The sequence below is a fragment of the Nanorana parkeri genome, unplaced genomic scaffold, assembly GCF_000935625.1.
Source record: "Nanorana parkeri isolate BGI_ZX_2015 unplaced genomic scaffold, ASM93562v1 scaffold520, whole genome shotgun sequence".
In the NCBI taxonomy this organism is placed as follows: Eukaryota; Metazoa; Chordata; class Amphibia; order Anura; family Dicroglossidae; genus Nanorana; species Nanorana parkeri.
Genome location: NW_017306788.1, coordinates 583881 through 604075, shown reverse-complemented (window position 1 = coordinate 604075; position 20195 = coordinate 583881). Strand labels below are relative to the sequence as shown.

General features: G+C 43.4%; 1 protein-coding gene across 1 annotated transcript; it reads left to right on the top strand.

Annotated features, from left to right (window-relative positions):
- The first annotated feature begins 11532 nt into the window (after nucleotides 1-11532).
- TMEM168 (transmembrane protein 168) lies at nucleotides 11533-20195 on the top strand. The gene is made up of 4 exons (XM_018561384.1): nucleotides 11533-12748; nucleotides 15478-15620; nucleotides 16910-17184; nucleotides 19355-20195. The coding sequence occupies exons 1-4, from the start codon at nucleotides 11615-11617 to the stop codon at nucleotides 19900-19902; spliced, it is 2100 nt and encodes a 699-aa protein (XP_018416886.1). The 5' UTR covers nucleotides 11533-11614; the 3' UTR covers nucleotides 19903-20195.

Genomic DNA, 20195 nt, shown 5'->3' with positions numbered 1-20195 from the left:
GAATGTGATGGGATTATAATCTGATCTCATCACTTGCTGTATAAAAGGTTGCACAGTTGCTCAATAAATCAGAGTTTGTTTCACCCTACACTCGTGTCTCGACCAGTGACTGGGGAAACTGAGAGCTAAAGATCTTCAGGTTGCAATATCTCCTCAGCAAGGAAGAATACAGCGGCGGACATACTCATCCTGAGTGAGGGGGGTCCGTCACACCTCCTTCCTCTGTTGTGAGAGGAAGGAGTGGGCACTCCAATGGTACTGTTTAAATCTATGATCACTGTGATTGGTTGTCACAGCAATCACATGGTACAGAACCACTTGGATGGATTCTGTACACTGTGTGTAAATGATTCACATCCATTAACAGATGCACTGGCGGCCCGAGGGCTATTTCTGGGATGATGTTTATAAACCTCCCCACTGTTTCTTTACAATGCAGTAGTAGGTTGATGGCTAAGTGCATGTCCAGCCAAAACAATTTTTGTTCTTAGTTGTAGATAAAGTGGAAAGAAATAAGAACAGCTGTCAGGTTTTTAGTACTGTCAAGGACTATGTTAGAAGGATTTACTTTCCCATTTTACCAGACTGGTAGTGAGGGGAACTCTCTAGCAGCTACACATACAGAAAAAAAAGCTTTTCTTTTAAAAGAGTAGGGGAAGGCTAGAAGCCATGTCAGATTTTTATTTCGGTCTTTGTACCAGTTGCGGATTTTCTCACACTTCCTGTCTGGTGAAACTGTTGTCTGCTGGACAGGAAATTAAGGTAAATCTCTCTCAGGGCCGGTTCACACCACAAACAGTGCGTTCTGGAGCTGTCCGCTTCTGGAACGCACTGTATCACAACCCGGCCGACTCCTTGTGTTAAGGGGAGGGTGCGTGTCAATGGCACCGCAGCCATTTTTGTGTTGGGGCATGTCAAACAAGCACCCCCTTCATCATGGCTCAAGCTTGAGTAAGAAATTTAACTGGACTCAGGGAGAAACTTTTCATATCACTCTGTATGAGTAACCTCTCTACTAGTAATGCCTGATGGAGAATTAGAGGCCCTTATTCATTGCTGAAACCACTGGCACATTAATCACTGGGCAATAAAGCAGGCATTTCTAGTGGAGAGGTTACAGTGTAAAATACAATGGGGGGGATTTATAAAAACTGGAGAAGACAATTCTGGAGCAGATTTGCACTACAGTCAATCAGCTTCTCTGTCTAATTTTCAAATCTTACCTGAGCAAAGTAAAAAGAGAAGCTGATTGGTTGCCATGGGCAACTGCTGCAGATTCTGTCTGCTCCAGTTTTGATAAATTCCCCTCAATGTTTTTCCTGGAGTCCAGTTTAGTTTCTTACTCAATCTCAAGCCCTAGAGGAAAAGGTTGTTTGATCGCTGAAACATGTTGGATGAGTCTTTTCTAGAGTTCTTGGACAATTTTGGTCTGGTGCTCTGTCTTTTGATTTATACTGTAAGTGACACTGAGCCCCTATTAGAGAGTAGCCCTGTTTGTAGAAAGCTTTAGAAGCATTGTTGTTGTTGTCTATATCCCTGTCTCTATCAACAACAGAAAAGAGAAAAATACTGGTCTTATGATCTTTCTCTAATAAATAGCTCATTTAACCAAATCAAGAGACAACCTCAGGAAATGAGGGAAGGTCTTCCACTGGGGTCACCTGTACCGGAGACAGCACTCAAAGGATGCATTTTCTCTAGTGTTAGAAAGTTTCCTCTTAGGCCTCATTTACTCAGGCAGCAAAGAGACTGTAAAAAAGGGGGTTGATCCACATTTTTACTGCCCCCTGACAGCCCATCTAAAACCTAGAATAATGGCTGCTCAGGCTTGTACACATGCAAATGTTATACAGCTTGTTCTGTTTGCCAGGCGGTGCCACTTGCCAGATGCCATTGCAATCAATGTGACCTCACTTTGGTTGCGGTGTGGTACTGCAATGTTTGTAATGCAACAAATAAAAAAGACAGGCATTGAGGAGATAGCAGTATCACCACCTGGATGCCTGTAGACTGGCTGTGACAGCTCAATCACAACTCTGAGGGAACCAGCAGAACAACACAGTGACACATACACTGATAAACCATAACATTATGACCACCTGCCTATTATTGACTACATGGACTCCACTAGACCTCTGAAGGTATACTGTGGTATCTGGCACCAAGCCATCAGTAGTAGCTCCTGTAAGTCCTGTAAGTTGTGAGGTGAGGCCTCCAATGATCCGACATGTTTTTCCAGCCATCCCACAGATGATTGATTAGACTGAGATCTGGAGAATTTGGAGGCCAAGACTTCAACACCTCAAACTTGTTTTTTAGTTCCTAAAATCATTTTTGCAGAGCGACAGTGCTGAAAAAGGCCACTGCCATCAGAGAATACCATTTCCATCAAGGGGTACACTTGGTCAGCAACAGTGTTAAGGTAGGTTGTATGTGTCAAAGTAACATCCACATGAATGGCAGGACCCAAGGTTTCCCAACAGCTTATTGCCCAAAGCATTATACTGCATCTGCTGGCTTGCCTTCTCATAGTGCATCCCGGTGCCATCTCTTCCCCAGGTAAGTGACACACACACCCAGCCATCCACATGATGTAAAAGAAAACATGATTCATCAGTCCAGGCCACCTTTTTCCATTGCTCCGTGGTCCAGTTCTGATGCTCACATGCCTATTGTATGTGCTTTTAGTGGTGCACACGGGTTAGCATGATCACCCTGACCAGTCTGCAGCTATGCTACCCCATATGCAACAAACTGGGATGCACTGTGTATTCAGACACCTTTCTGGAATTAAGGAGATTAAGGGGGGATATGATTTTCATGTACAAGATGTTCAATGGTGACAGCAACATTGGCAACAAACAGTTTGAGATTAACTCCATTACAAAGACTAGAGGCCACCACCTAAAGTTGGTGGAGAAAAAATTCCAGCACAAGGGGCGAAGAGGGTTCTTCAGTAAGAGCGGTTAAGGTCTGGAACTCACTGCCATCAGCAGTGATTTCAGCCAAGAGTGTAGATTTGTTCAAGAAACGTTTGCACAATTTCTTGAGGGACCATAATATCCAGGGATACCAGTATCCCTAAGAATGAGATGATGCGTGGACCTATATGGGTTGGACTTGATGGACGTATGTCTTTATTCAACCCCAAATACTATGTAACTATTCACTCCCCACGCGCATCAATGAGCCTTGGCTGCCCATGACCCTGTTGCCAGTTCACTGGTTTTCCTTCCTTGGACCACTTTTGGTAAAACCTGACCACTGCAGACCAGGAACATCCCACAAGAGCTGCAGTTTTGGTGTTCCTCTGACGCAGTCGGCCAGTCATCACAATTTGGCCTTTGTCGAAGTCACTCAAATGCTTACCCTTGCCCATTTTTTCTATTTCCAACACATCAACTTCAGGGACAAAATGTTCACTCGTTTTGATGCCATTGTAATGAGAGATTCAATGTTCTTCACTTCTCCTCTCAGTGGTCATAATGGACACCTCTGTGCCTCCACATATACTGTATGTGTGACGCTGCCGAGAAGTGGTAAATGTCCAGCCAAAACTTTTCTACTGAGTTTTGAATAAGGGGATGAAGGGTTAGGACACTGCTAGCAGGATCTCCCCTCACTTCCTGTTCTGCTGAGATTTGACCAAACAGGAAGTGAGGGAAACTCTCCAACAGCAACAAAGACAGACATAAACATGCTGAAGGGAATTTATCAAAACTGGAGCAGCCAAAATGTGGAGCAGATGTGCATGGCAAGCAGCCATGCACAGCTTCTCTCTCTCATTTTCAAATCTTGACTGAACAAACTGAAGAGAGAAGCTGATTTTGTCTGCTCCAGTTGTGATCAATTCCCCCCGCTGTCTTTAGTAGAGTGCTAGAACCCACTGTCCTTCTCACACATTAAAGCTGGAAATGCATGAATGGATTTTTTTTCATTAAGTTTGAGGGCTGAAAGACAACATTCTAACAGATTCCTACATCTATGTTAAACAGCATGGATGGATGAATCTCCCACTGTGGCTGTTGTAATGTGATAGCTGGTGCCAGCTGTTGGCAGAATATGTGAACAGTGACTGGAGCTGACAAAAGTAACTGGCGAGATGGCCGGGCCGCCCATTGGAAGAATCTCAGCCAATTCTTGTGGATCGGTCGCAATAGTGTATGGCCAGCCAGTAGAATTTTATTCATTTTCAGAGCATTCGTTTGATTTTCTAATAGTTAATAGGGTCAAATCAATGATCAATTTAGGCTGTAGCAATGACAAAAATCAAAGAAGCAGGAAGGAAACATTTTCACTAAAGAACAAAACAGTGAATGTGTTTTTTAGGGCTGCAACCAACTAATTGATAATGAGAATAGTTGTTAACTATTCCCATTATCGATTAGTTGGTTGGATCCGCTAGCTCTCCTCCACACAGGGAGGAATGCACAGCAAGCAGTGGCCGGGTGCAATAGCCAGCCTGCTATTGCAATTTGAAATGGCCAACAGCAGGCTGGCTATTGCACCAGAGAGAGCTATTGCACCAGCCCACTACCTGCTGTATTTACATTCAGCTGCTGTCTGCAGAATCTTGCCACTGGCAGCTGTTATTCCCTGGCTGAAGATATTCAAGCGCCATGTGCTTACAATAGTTATTTAAAACGATTATAAAAGGTTGGAAAAAAGTCATTTTCGGTTTTGGCCTGACAAATTCTGCTGCGGGAGGTGCATTGCAGTATCATTCTTTTCAAAGGAACCCCAAACGTGCCTCCCACCCACAGTGTGATCACCTGCACTGGAACGCATGGTACCACAATGCTGTGCGTTTCAGTGCCGTGTGATTGCAAAAAAATTGTGCATGCAGTTTTATTCTGAAGTAAACTTTGTTTGTAACACTGCATCTGTGTATTTTATTTTAAATTAAAGATAAGGGTATTTATTTAATTTTTTTATCCGATTAATTGAAAAAATAATCGGCCAACTAATTGATTATGAAACTAATCATTACTTGCAGCCTGGGTGTTTTTTGTTCCATAAACTCCATTCATGCCAAAACTGAATGTTAAAATCAAATGAAACTGTGAATTCTTCAAGTCCCTGATGGTAATATTGAATGCACTGATGAAATTTTTCTCATGAACACTCATGGTAGATGAAAATCGACCAGTGTATTGTCACCATTAGGGTCACCTCCAATCTGGTGAAACCATTGCCCCTTTGCCTTGTCACGGGTGGGCACAGTTCACACTGCGGTGTGCCTTAGAACCGAATGAATTGTCACTTGTGTCACTGGTGTGAACAAGCCATCAATGAGGAGAAATCTCTCTATCAGAGCCCCAGATAGCAGTAAACACCCCAAAGGGGTTCTAATCCTCCCTCAGACTTATGGGTTGACATATACTTTAAATGGGCTGGTTTTGAATAATAAAATGTGCAGCTTTATTGAAAGAATAATAATTAATTATATACTTGCTGCATATTGTGACATGTCAATAAATACACATTCACGTCAATAATATATATTCAGTCAAACGTGTCAAAGTCCCCTTCATCATGGCTGGAGTGAAGAAAACATGGCTGTGCCAGAACACAAGAATTTTAGGAAAGTCCTCTCATATATCACTACATTAAGTCAGTCTTTGTCTTTTTATTTTGTTTTGTTCATTTTTTTTTTTTTGTAATAGAAGATACGTCTCTGATAACATCCAAGTCAGTCAGTTAGATATATTCGCGAAGCTTCAGAGCCGCTCACTGTTTTGTCCCTTCCAGCCTCCCTTAGTAAGGTGACACGGCCTCAACATGGCGGCGTTTGCGGAAACAGGAAAACTTTAATGGGTTTTCCGAGGCGGCGGTGAGAGTGCCTAAGAACGGCCGGTGAGGGTACAGCACACGTGACATGAACCCCGGTGTGCCTCACACCTCCTCCACCCACACTGCAGCCTTGGATGACAGGACGTGCTGGGACGTGTAGTTCACCAGAGCATTACGTGTCCCCGGCACAGCTTTTCAAGGTTTGTTTGGAATAAGTAGCTGGTGTTGGGTGCTGGCCTTCTGTATGCTGTGTGGATATGAATAAGGGGGTTTCATCTGTATCAGGAAGTGTGTGTTCTATGGGCCACCAACACAGGAGCTCAGCACTGCTTTTATTTCATGTACACCTACTTATATTGTGTATAAAGAACAGACATAGAATATATTACAGATCACCAATCCATTAGACTGTGAGCGTACCGGCCGTACATTAAAATGTTCTGTTTTAGTGTGCGGATGGCATCCACTGGATAGCGATGGGGTGGAGCGCTGCCTTGCGTTATTATGCGTTACAAAGCACTGTTTACTTTTTTTTTTACTTTATTGTCAATGTATAAAGAGTACATTCAGTTCAGGTCTCCATATACAGTGCCGTGTACTGCGCCACAGTGACCTCAGGTGTCATCCACTTTGCTGCAGACAAAATGAAGCAGGTCTCCACATTGCTCATCACCCCTCTATTGTGTGTGAACGGGGCACATGGACTACAGTGGGCTTTATGTGTGTCCTTGTAGTGACTGGTGTTGACCCAGTGTGGAAAATGGGGTCACCGCTCCTGGTGTGAACGGGACCTTTTCTAGGCTATTTTCCCCCACCCCATTGTTTTCACCTGCAGATCCTGCCAGTAACACTTCCTGTATTAGGTTGAGAACACTTACACATGGAGATCCTACCAGTAACACGTCCTGTATTAGGTTGAGAACCCTTACACATGGAGATCCTACCAGTAACACGTCCTGTATTAGGTTGAGAACCCTTACACATGGAGATCCTACCAGTAACACGTCCTGTATTAGGTTGAGAACCCTTACACATGGAGATCCTACCAGTAACACGTCCTGTATTAGGTTGAGAACCCTTACACATGGAGATCCTACCAGTAACACGTCCTGTATTAGGTTGAGAACCCTTACACATGGAGATCCTACCAGTAACACGTCCTGTATTAGGTTGAGAACCCTTACACATGGAGATCCTACCAGTAACACGTCCTGTATTAGGTTGAGAACCCTTACACATGGAGATCCTACCAGTAACACGTCCTGTATTAGGTTGAGAACCCTTACACATGGAGATCCTACCAGTAACACGTCCTGTATTAGGTTGAGAACCCTTACACATGGAGATCCTACCAGTAACACGTCCTGTATTAGGTTGAGAACCCTTACACATGGAGATCCTACCAGTAACACGTCCTGTATTAGGTTGAGAACCCTTACACATGGAGATCCTACCAGTAACACGTCCTGTATTAGGTTGAGAACCCTTACACATGGAGATCCTACCAGTAACACGTCCTGTATTAGGTTGAGAACCCTTACACATGGAGATCCTACCAGTAACACGTCCTGTATTAGGTTGAGAACCCTTACACATGGAGATCCTACCAGTAACACGTCCTGTATTAGGTTGAGAACCCTTACACATGGAGATCCTACCAGTAACACGTCCTGTATTAGGTTGAGAACCCTTACACATGGAGATCCTACCAGTAACACGTCCTGTATTAGGTTGAGAACCCTTACACATGGAGATCCTACCAGTAACACGTCCTGTATTAGGTTGAGAACCCTTACACATGGAGATCCTACCAGTAACACGTCCTGTATTAGGTTGAGAACCCTTACACATGGAGATCCTACCAGTAACACGTCCTGTATTAGGTTGAGAACCCTTACACATGGAGATCCTACCAGTAACACGTCCTGTATTAGGTTGAGAACCCTTACACATGGAGATCCTACCAGTAACACGTCCTGTATTAGGTTGAGAACCCTTACACATGGAGATCCGGCCAATAACACTTCCTGTATTAGGTTGAGAACACTTACACATGGAGATCCTACCAGTAACACGTCCTGTATTAGGTTGAGAACACTTACACATGGAGATCCTGCCAGTAACACTTCCTGTATTAGGTTGAGAACACTTACACCTGGAGATCCTGCCAGTAACACTTCCTGTATTAGGTTGAGAACACTTACACATGGAGATCCTGCCAGTAACACTTCCTGTATTAGGTTGAGAACACTTACCCCTCTATTGTGTGTGAGACACATGCAGATCCTGCCAATAACACTTCCTGTATTAGGTTGAGAACGCTCACACCTGGAGATCTGCCAGTAACACTTTCTGTATTGGAGTGACAACACTCACACACTTAATACACTGTACTCTTGTGTCAGTTGAAGATCAGTGTGTAATCTATTAGGCCAGGTTCACACCTGTGGGATCTGTGACCACGCGGTATCATGCACTGCCGTGCGGTCACAGTGTCGCCCACCACCACCAATCGCGCTGGCGGTGCCATCATTTTCTAATGGCACCCCAGTCGCGCCAAAGTGGATCGTGCGGTTTCTCACCCCGATTCCACCCGTGCAATTAAACACCATCGCGGCTAAAAGAGCCACGCGCCATGTGTCGCAAAAAAGGTACATGTAGTTTTTTTCTGCGATTGCCGTGCAGATGTAACTCAATGGGGCCGCGCGGCAACCGCTGTGTGCAACTGCACAGGATCGTGTGTCCTGGATAGCCCAGGTCTCCACCAGCCCCAAAAGAGAACTATGGCCAAACCTTTTTTGGCTTTAGTCCTCTTTTGGTTCAAAGGAGTATATTTACTAATGTCCTCCTGTTATCCACAGTCAGCATCTAGCCCGCTATATACGGACAGTGCAAAGCCGTGCTGCTGCTGCTGGGAAAGATCCCAATAATAATCTCAGGCTCCGCTCTGCCACCTGATCGACAGCTGGCTCTGCCTCTCTAGAGCCAAAGCCAGTTGTGCCCGCTCCTTCCCCTGTCTGTCCCTCCAATGAGTGCTGGAGGACATGTTCTCTGGAGTGACAAATCACGATTCTCTGTCTGGCAATCCTTACAGTAGTAGAGGTCGCACGGCTTCCACACACCTTACGATAATCGTACGATCGCGGGATTTCCCGCGATTATCATATGATTATCGTAAGGTGTGTGGGCACCTTTAGTTTGGGGATGGCCCCTTCCTGTTCCAACATTTCAGTGCAAAAAGCAAGGTCCATAAAGACATGGATGAGCGAGTTTGCGGTGGAGGAACTTGACTGGCCTGCACAGAGTCCTGACCTCAACCCGATAGAACATCTTTGGGATGAATTAGAGCGGAGACTGCGAGCCAGGCCTTCTCGTCCAACATCCGCACCTGACCTCACAAATGGCCCAACATTCCCATAGACACACTCCTAAACCTTGTGGACAGCCTTCCCAGAAGAGTTGAAGCTGTTATAGCTGCAAGGGGTGCGCCAACTCAATATTGAACCCCATGGACCAAGACTGGGATGCCACTAATGTTCATGTGCGTGTAAAGGCAGGTGTCCCAATACTTTTGGTAATATAGTGTACGTGTGGTTAATTACGGAGCCACACACTGTACTTTATTATTGTCATTCTAGGACAGGAAGTGTGTTGGGACTACAGGTCACAAATAGAAGAGTCACCAGCACTCCATGGTGAATTCAGTGTAAATCTATTTACATAGCGTCACATCTCTGGCAACAATAAAAGTGATTGGGTGGGAAAAATCCATTACAGTCATTGACTTCACCCTGAAACTGCTTACCTAGGCTTTATGGAAAGATATTGGGAATGAGCCCCAGATAAAAGTAAATTGAGGGATTATATCTTTAGAACCCTAAGGGGATGGCTATGTTATTTCTTTCTACAAATATAAAGAGAGCATCAGGTCTTCTGGAAGGGTGTGAGGGAAAATTGCTGCCCAGTTACCAGTCACTGGGTACCAGTCACATGCTTCAAGGGATCCAATAAGCATGAGATGATCTCCCATTCCTGCTTATATTTGAGTTGGGAAACGTTTGTGTCTGTGACTTCGTGTCCACGCAGCTGATCATCTTGAGGGAAAAATAATTTGCAATATAATAAACTGTATTGTTTTCTCAAGTAAGATCGGTGCCTACTCAGTGCAAACATGCTGATTCTGTCAAAACAATGTCATTCATGTTCATGTAAAGATGTGTCAACAGTCTTTGCATGTCTACAGCTGGCCAGAGGGAGGATGAAAGAAAGAAAACATCTGACTCATTTCTATGAGAAAGAACAGACCATTCTTTCCTCAGACACTTTCATACATGAGGATAATTATGAAGTGTAGTGTCTAATACAGCCCTAATCTCATCCAAGGTTCTGTGGAACCCAATGGGTCCTCCAGAGGTTGCTTGGGGTTCCCTGAGCAACAAGCAATGTCTAAATCTCAGATAAGTTCTCATTGTTTCCTTTGACCATTTATAAAAGGGTGTCCTTCTCCCACTGATCACCAGTCGAAGGGGGCCCTTCTCCATTGACCATGGACATGGTCACTCACCACCAACATAAATAGGCACTACATCGACCATCAAATGTAAAGAGGCACTTTTCCACGGACCACCAATGTAAGGGGGCACTTTTCCACGGACCACCAATGTAAGGGGGCACTTTTCCACGGACCACCAATGTAAGGGGGCACTTTTCCACGGACCACCAATGATGTAAGGGGGCTCTTTTCCACGGACCATCAATGTAAGGGGGCACTTTTCCACGGACCACCAATGTAAGGGGGCTCTTTTCCACGGACCACCAATGTAAGGGGGCGCTTTTCTACTGACTAGCAATGAGACCAACCAATTCGATGTTCATAGTCTTTCCTGGCCATTTTGTTGTACAGAGCAGATTTGTGTGTCACGTTCGCTAAGCATACCATATTTCTTATTCTTCTATGTTTATGTCCACAGCCTAATGTTGACTCTAATGTCCCGTGACCTTCAGCTATAATAAATATTAGCAGAGGGTTCCCTAACATGGACTGTACATGGTTATGTATGAGCCAAATAGAGCTTTATTACTAATAAAACCAAGAGAGTGAATGTAAAAGTTGAAAGGGGAAGTCAGCAGAGTCCCACTGCTTTGTTCTCTGCATAGGCTATGTACGGAACAGTGATGATGTCAGTGCTACTTATATAAGGTAATATCTGAGTTTACGAAGGCATCTGCCGCACACAAAGTGTATTTATATTCTCTATGGGTATCAAAGAATGGATTTAAATACGTTTTGGGCCTGGAGTTGAGCTTTTTTTTTAACAAAAAACAGCTTGTCACAGCTACATCAAGTATGCAGATCTTTGTGTAGAAGGAAGTGGATAATCCAGCATTTGTATTGTAGCACTAACAGCAATACCAGCTTTCACATTCATGTGTACCTCTTTATTGCTCACGTAGGTGGACTAGTATGTAAAAAAAGAAATAGAAGCTATACCAAGCCAGGCCATTGCTGTAAGCAGACTTTATGAAGGTGCAAAGATCAATGTTAACACCTTTTCTATACAACTGCAGAGGTTTTGTTGCACTAGATTATCTTATGCTCTATGCCAATGGTGGAATTGTATTGTAATTCGGTTTTCTTTTTTCTTCTGCAGAGTTTTTGATGGAAGAGAAGAAATTGGAAAGCGCTGTTTGCATATCTGCCTTCCCTATGACAGTGTAACTGAAAGAGTGATGTAAATGACAAGGAATATTAACATTCACACTTCTATATGACAAATCAAGAATCCAAGCTCCCTGGAAAATCCTCTCCCCGCCTTTGTACATGTGCAGGTCACTCCGTTACTGTGTTAGTCACTGCCTCCATGCAGCAATGACACGACTAGAAGAGGCAAACCAAGAGGTCAACATGCACTCCTCAGTCAGATATTTGGGCTACTTAGCCAGGATCACTTTACTAGTGGCCATATGTATGGGCCTTTATGTGAGGTGGGAACAGACAGCTCAGACATTAATATTGGTGATCTTTATCTTGGGCCTTTTCATCTTTGGCATAGCAAGCATCCTCTACTACTATTTTTCTATGGAAGCTGCCAGTGTAAGCATTTCCAATCTTTGGTTTGGCTTTCTTCTTGGTCTGCTCTGCTTTATTGATAACTCCCAGTTTAAATATGATGTAAAAGAAGAAGCCACAAAATACTTGCTGCTCTCCTCCATCATCATCCGAGCAATGTGTGCACTTGTGGAGAGGATTTGTGGCTGTGTCCGTTACCGGCCCACCCTTCTAACAGCAGCAGAGTTTTTGGAACTGACTGGTTTTGCCGTCGCCAGCACCATCATGCTTGTCCAAAAGTCGCTGTGCATCATCTTGCTTATCACGGCGCTTGCACTGATAATTATTGACCTGAGAATGAAATCGTTCCTGGCAATCCCAAACCTGGTTATATTTGCAGTCCTGACACCAGTGCTGTTTTTCCCATCACTAAATATTCCCATCAATCCATTTGCATTGTCCTGCTTTTTCTGCTGCATCATTAGTGAGCCTTTGCTTGACGTGTACTTTAGCGGTCTTTCGGTAACCGAGCGATGGAAGCCATATCTGTATCGAAGTAGAATTCTCCGAAGGTTTTCCGTCATGTCTATTGGATTGATTGAAGTCATATTTTTTGTTCTTGCCGCTTTTAAATTGCAAGACCTGCATCTGTGGTATTTTGTTATCCCTGGCTTTTCCATCTTTGGTATCTTTTGGCTCATCTGCCATATAATCTTTTTAATTACTCTATGGGGTTTCCACACTAAGTTAAATGACTGCCATAACGTATACTACAGCCATAGAACCGATAACAGCCTTGATAGGGTTATGGCCTCAAAAGGAATGCGTCACTTTTGCCTTATTTCGGAGCGTTTGGTGTTCTTCAGTCTCCTGGCAACAGCAGTTCTTGGCGCTGTATCTTGGCAGGTAAGGAAAAAGAAACAATATACTAACATTTGTATATACATGCACAAGAAACAATATACCAATTGTACATTTTCTATTAGCGTGTTGCTAAATCTAGCCATTCAGGGTTAGATTTCTCTTCCCCTATCCACGGTAATCAGCGTGGATGGAAGAATTTACACGTGCTGGCTATTGTGTTCAGACAGCTGGCACTGTCATCTGTCTGAATACCCGAACAGTAACTGCATCTGATTGGATGGAGTCAGTGTTCAGTTGACAGCTTTTTACCAGCCTCCTTCAATAGAAGTTTGTTGAGCCGAGTAATACTGACAGCTGAAATCTTTGATGAATTCAGCTGATATTGGCTGAACTTTCAGTTGTGTATGACTAGCCGTTGACATCATGATCTATTCAGCAGTAATTGTTTTCACGAGCGATGTATAGAGGATGCACCTTGAGACATGGAATGGTGTCAGTCAGTGTAAGTAGGAGATGGAAAAGATTTATCAGTTTTGCTGTAAATGTGTGCAAAACAAGGGCAGGGATACTTTTTATGACACCATCATATACCATAATAACGCAGCTCAATTTACAAATTGTCCCCTCTACTGCTCAAAATTCGTAGTTCTCTATCAAAGGGCGTGCACATGACCACTTCATAGGTATGCATTATTTTAGTGCCCATATCCGGTGAGGGGGGAATACCCTTACAGTGGGGCTACTTTTGTACTGCTAGGTTGTCTCCTCATTTATGTCTAGGGGACCTTTGCAAAGCTTTGATCTACTTACCTGATACCTGCTCCGCAGGCAATCGGCACTTACCTCTCTCCCCACCGCTCTGGCTGTGGACTGTCCCTTGGCTTCTTCATTTACAATGTTGACCTAAGCAGGCCCCTCACTCCTGGGGCAAAGATGGGAAGAAGATGCTGTGGGTGCCATTGTTGCATCCTATAGGATTTGGGATCAGGCTAGTAACAAAGTCCTTTACACAAAACCCTCGACAAGGGATGGGCAACTCCGGCCCTCTAGCTGTTGTGAAACTACAAGTCCCAAGAGGCATTGCAAGACTGACAGTTATAGGCAGGACTCGCAGAGGCATGGTTATCAGGGGAGGGCCAGTTGTTGCCCACCCCTGATATGGACAAACATGAGCAGTTCACTCTTGCAGCGCAGGAATGGTCCAAGTAGATACAATTAGGGGGAATTTATCAAAGCACTTGTGAGTGTTTGAACTTGCACGTAAAATATTTGCACCAGATTTATCAAGCTAGTGTAATGTTGTTGATAAATGAGGTTTAACAAGTGCAGATGAAAACACATGCAAAAAACATGGGGGGAATTTATCAAAGCAGTTGCGAGTGTTTGAACTTGCACGGAATATATTTGCACCAGGTTTATCAAGCTACTGTAATGTTGTTGATAAATGAGGTTTAAAAGACTCCAAGAAAGAAGACTTCTAACTCCAGGCAAAAATCTTAATTGTCGCATCTTGAAGAAGTGGTCATGGGGACTTCTTAAGTTGTGAGTGTTTTCTTAGGTGATGCTCCAGTTTCAGACAGCACAGAACAAGTGCAGATGAAAACAGGTGCAAAAAACAAGCAACTGAAAAAGTAGTGCAGGCTCTGAAGAAAAAAGGTGCAAAAAACATGCAGTTGAAAAAATTGAAAAAGTAGTGCAGGCTCTGAAGAAAACAGGGGCACATGTTGAAAGACAGATTTGCACATAAAATGCCAAATATATAAATATGTGAAAGCTTTTAAACAGACTGTACCCTGGTGGTGGTCTGTATAAGGGCCCACTAACACTTTTAATTGCAAACAAGTATGTGGGATTTCTATTGGATTTGTGCATTGGTGATTTTGATGTTTCATTATGTCCATGAAAACCCCATCAGAACCCATTAAAGTGAATGTAAATACACCCCTAAAAAGAAGTGAAAATGCCATTGACACCTCCCTACTGTGTGCTTAAATTGTTGTAAACAATATGTAATATAAAACTGCAGTTGGAATTTGTTTGGAGCAGTTATGTTGTATGGCAAGCCTGCAATGCAGAGCTATATTGTCCTTTTCCTGTATATGTTCAGGAAAAACGTTTGCGTTCACATTTAGGTTTACACATGCAGTCGATGAGTTCAGAGGTACCTTTACCATGTATTAAATCTTCTGCATACAGCTTTATCTCTAGAAGTGAGATTGTAGTGTCGGCACACAGGAGCTGCAGAATTCAGAATGAACAAAATCCTCACATATCTAAAATATGAATGATTTGTTGTGTGCACTGAGATATGTGGATCACCGTTCTACTCCAAATACCAGGCTGCCCTCTGTCAGGGATGTGCAGAGCTCCCTCATTGACTGTGTTGTAGAGTTTTGAATAGTTGGTGCATGATTATGAATGAATTATGGCCATTTTGAATAATGCATTAATATATACAAAACAAACGCTCTGTCTCTCTGCTTGAGCCTTTGTAGAAGTGTGAGCAGGTTGAAGGGATGTCATACGGAGCAGTTTATTAAACATGCTACCTGGGGTATTTCCTTCTAGATGTCCTTTCCACTGCACTCGCATTCTATACCATTTTCAACCTGTGTAGACTCTTCCAGTATGAGGGGTATGGTGAGGTTCCTTCTTATAATCAGTATAAACATTCAATGAGTTCTTTCATCACTGCAACATGTTAAAATTAGATGAGGATGCCTGCCATTTGTTGATGCAATCTGTTACTGTTTGCATTGTTTATTTTGTAGCCATCCAATGGGATCTTTATGAGCGCGTTTCTGATTGTCTTACCTCTTGAGTCCATGGCGCACGGTCTATTCCATGAACTTGGGAGCTGTTTGGGAGGGACTTGTGTTGGCTATGCTGTTGTAATCCCCACAAATTTTTGCAGGTAAGTTGTTTCTATGTCATTGCTCACATTGTGTACCCATAAAGAGTATGTTGGTAGTGAAACAGAGGAGATGTGATATTTTGTTGTGTATAATTAGGGATATCCCAATACTAGTATCGATGCCAATATGGAGTATTTGGGGAAGTACTCATACCCGCCCAAATGCTCTGATACTTCCGATACCGGAACTTCCGGTCAGAGGGAGATCTCTCATTGATCGGGAGCATGGAGCCGGCTTCCTTTCCAATCAGGAAGCCGGGCGGTGGGTTATGACCCGCCTCCCGGCTTCCTGGTTGGCTAGGAAGCCGGCTTCACAAGTTGCTTAGCAGCCTGGCTTCCTAACCAATCAGGAAGCTGGGCGACACGTAAAGAACCCCCTCCCAGCTTCCCGATTGGTCAGGAAGCCAGGCTGCCTAGGAACAAGTGAAACCGGCTTCCTAGCCAATCAGGAAGCCAGACAGCCCCTCATGACTCGCTGCCCGGCTTCCTGATAGGCAAGAAAGCCAGGCAGCCTCTGAAGCCAATGTTCTTTCGCTAGAACACCGGCTTCACAAGCAATCAGAAAGCCAGGCGATGGGTCATGATCCGCCGCCCAACTTCCTGGCACAATGCACCTGTACTTAGTATCGGAGAGTACCGAAAACAAAATATCGGTACTCGATACCGAAAAACCTATTTATAATGTAACAAAGCTCCACTATACCTTTTGTACAGTTGTTCAGTATTGAATTCCCCCTGGTGCTGCCCACTAGGTGAAATATTTACCTTCAGCCCAGATCCAGTGATCGTCACTGTGCATCCTGTTAGGAGCTGTCCAGCCTTTCTTCTGTTAATGGTTGGTTTGTATTAGGCACGCACATAGTGGCACCATTTACTCCTAATAAGAAAGCCATACATCATATGACCGCTTGAGGCCACCATGAGTACAACTTTCCCATGGAGGTTAATGGGCAGTGATGCTTACTATGAGCCATCCATTTTCTGAAGAAAGGCAGTGAGACTCTGAACAGTGCATAGAGAAGTGTGCTGGCTCCAAGGCTGAGGTTATGTATTTCACCTGGTGAGATGCACTGATGGTGGTGGGGGGAACCTATAGAACAACCGTGCAATGGTATATATGTCCTTTTTAACTTTAGTGTCCATAATTCCCCTGGCTAAAAATCATCTTGTGTGCAGTCAGCACTAGAGCTTTGTGGTTAATATAGTGTATGTTTTGGTATAATGTCCCCCACATAGGGAAAGCCTATTTTCTCATATAATAACGATTTTTTTTTCTCTCCCTATATTAGCCCAAATGGACAACCAATGCTGCTTCCGCCAGAACACGTACAGGAACTAAACCTGCGTTCCACAGGAATGCTAAATGCCATCCAGAGATTCTTTGCTTCCCACATGATAGAAACCTACGGCTGTGACTACTCTACAAGTGGTCTTACGCTTGACACCCTGCAAGGAAAACTCAAGTCTTTTCTGGAACTGAGAACACCTGATGGGCCGAGGCATGATACTTACGTCCTGTACTACAGTGGGCACTCTCACAGTACTGGAGAATGGGCTTTGGCTGGTAGGTGCTGAGCTGGTGATGTGAGTGCAGTAACCGGATAGTCTGGGATATCAGATATTGTGGTTACAGAATGTTATCCTTTCCATATTTCAGCTTGTCAAGCCTCAGTGAGTCTCCTGATAATCTTTGGATTATTTGCATGGAGATTTTCTACTTTTAGATCGCCATTAGACATTGATGGCAAAGCTGGAGGTTATTTTGCTAATATAGCTGTGCATGGTTTATCAGTCAGTAATGTGTGTGTGTGACAGATGGAGCAGACTGCCATTAGCTTCTCTTTTTTTTTTTTTTCATAAATCTGGACACATTTGGACCTCTGCAATGAAATGAATTGGACTAATCATGTTTTAAATTATTAAAGCACTCTTGAAATGTATAAATGCCAAGACGTACAAGATAGATGTTTGGCAGGATAAATATGCATGCAAGTATGTGTACTTTCTGTATATTATTGTTTGTGTCAGACAAATTAGCAAAGAAAAAGAAATCATTCAGCCATTGTGGACAGCACACGCGTGTTCATTTTTAGACACCACTCATATTTGGTTTCTCCATCCCCTTTCTGGTATTTGGGGGTTCCAGGTAGCAGCACATTTGTCTGAATTAAAAATAATTCATAGAATCAAACGTGCATATTTTATACGTGGTCCTGAGACATCCCTGCTGCTGGAAGTCATTATATATATTTTATTCTATTAGCATTTTCAGTCTAGAAAGGCGAAGACCTTTAACCCCAAGTAACCCGTAACAGATTAACTCTTTACCAACCTGATTACGAGGAATTCAAATCTGATTGATTGCCAGACTTGGTTTCATTGTTGCATCAAATAAACCTTATGTAATATTCAATTGAAGATTGTTGTGTCTGTTACCTATCCTAAAGTGACACTAAACTCAGCAGTTAAATCTTAAAAACACATTCCAGTACCTTTTAACTATTAAGAAAAATTTAATTTATTTGTGTATCACTCAGCTGTAAATCCTCAAATCATCTCTGAGTTGCTGCCGACACTGTCCTTCCTTCTGGAGGGTGGCAACTTTTGTTCTCCATGGTCCCTGTGTGTGTTGTAAAGTAGCCACCACTCCAAGCTCGTTCTTTATGATGGACTACAATCTCAATACAAATTAGTAAACTACACATGAGATTGTAGTCCATCACGGGAGCGAGCTTCGAGTGGTGGCTACTTTACAACACACACAGGGACCATGGGGAACAACAGTAGCCACCCTCCAGAAGGAAGGACAGTGTCAGCATGAATTCAGAGATGATTTGAGGATCTACAGCCGAGTGATACACAAATAAGATACATTTTTGTTAATGGTTAAGGTACTTGAATGTATTTTTGAGATTGAACGGCTGAGTTTTGTGTTGCTTTAACATTCTTTGCAACCCGTTCCTAATTGCTGCAGACAAAACGCTTAGAATCTACAAAGCCTACCGGTACTAATTCTTCAAAAATAACTATAAATCTTTGCATATCTCACTGCATTCCTCCAATACTGTAAATATACCAGGGATGCACTGATACTGGTTCTTCAGTATTTGAGTACCAATATTTTTCCCCCAGTAGTCGCCGATACAGGAAGTCCCATTAAGGAACCTGGGGAGCAAGTAATGACTTGACGCCCGGCTTCCTGATTAGTCGGAAAGCTGGCTCCATGCTCCCTCGTCACCAGGTGATGAGAAATCATGGAGACGGTTTTCTGGCCAATCAGGAAGCCAGGGGGTGGGTAATGATTCGCCGCCCGGCTTCCTGTTTGGTCAGGAAGCTGGCCAAATAGGAAGCCGGGCGGCGAGTCGTTAAGCTGACACCAGGTGACGATGGAGCTAGTTGCCGGGCGGCATGTAATGACTCGCCACCCGACTTCCTGATACCGGAAGTTCCGGTATTGGGATAAGCATCGCGAGCCATTGGGGGCATATGAGTACTCGCCCAAAAATATACAATAGGTATTTTATAACTACTTGTTTTTATAATTTTATCAAATTGTGTTCAGGTGACGGTGAACTGCCAATGTTCCATCTCTGTGAGTTGCTGAATGTTTTGGTTAAGACAAACTACAGCGATAATATTTTTCCCATCCGAGTTGTCAGTGTAGAAAATGATGTAATGTAAATGAAGTAGATTGTACTGAGCATCAACCATTTCTTTCTTCTTCTGTTACACAGGTGGTGAGACGTTGCGATTAGAGACAATCGTTGAGTGGTGGAGGGAAAAGAATAGTACATGTTGCTCCCGACTTATCATTGTGTTGGATACAGAGAGCTCAACTCCTTGGGTTAAGGAAGTTCGAAAAGTTAATGATCAGTACATTGCCATTCAAGGAGCAGAGATGGCAAGAATTGTAGATATTGAAGAAGCTGACCCTCCTGAGATTGGCGATTTCACTACAGAGTGGGTGGAGTACAACTGTAACCCTGACCACAATATAAGCTGGTCTGACAGAGGACGCGCTGTGAAGGCCGTCTATGGGGTGTCAAAGCACTGGAGTGACTACACCTTGCACCTACCAACAGGAAGCGATGTGACAAAGCACTGGATGATTTATTTCCCTCGCATCACCTACCCCCTGGTCCACCTTGCTAACTGGTGTGGAGCCCTTAATATTTTCTGGCCTTGTAAAGTTTGCTACAAGTGTCTGAAAAGGTTGAAAATGAATTGGTTTCTTCCAGCTGTGCTGGACACAGGGCAAGGCTTTAAACTGGTTAAATCTTAAGTACTGTTCTGAAAAGGCACATTTTATTCTATTATATATGTATGTATTTATCTGTAGCAATGTAAATACACAGATAGATATGTACAGACCTTGAAATTACCTTTTCACGTCCTGATTAAAAAGAAAACCTGCTGTTTCAGCAGTGCACTGCTTTGTTACATTTGTCTGTACAGCTACGTACACCGGTTGTCCATTTGTATCAATTTGTAAGTCCCATTTCCTTACGGAGTCTTCTGGATGCTTGTGATGGTGCATACACCACCTCACATTATGTAAACTGGATGTTTAAATTT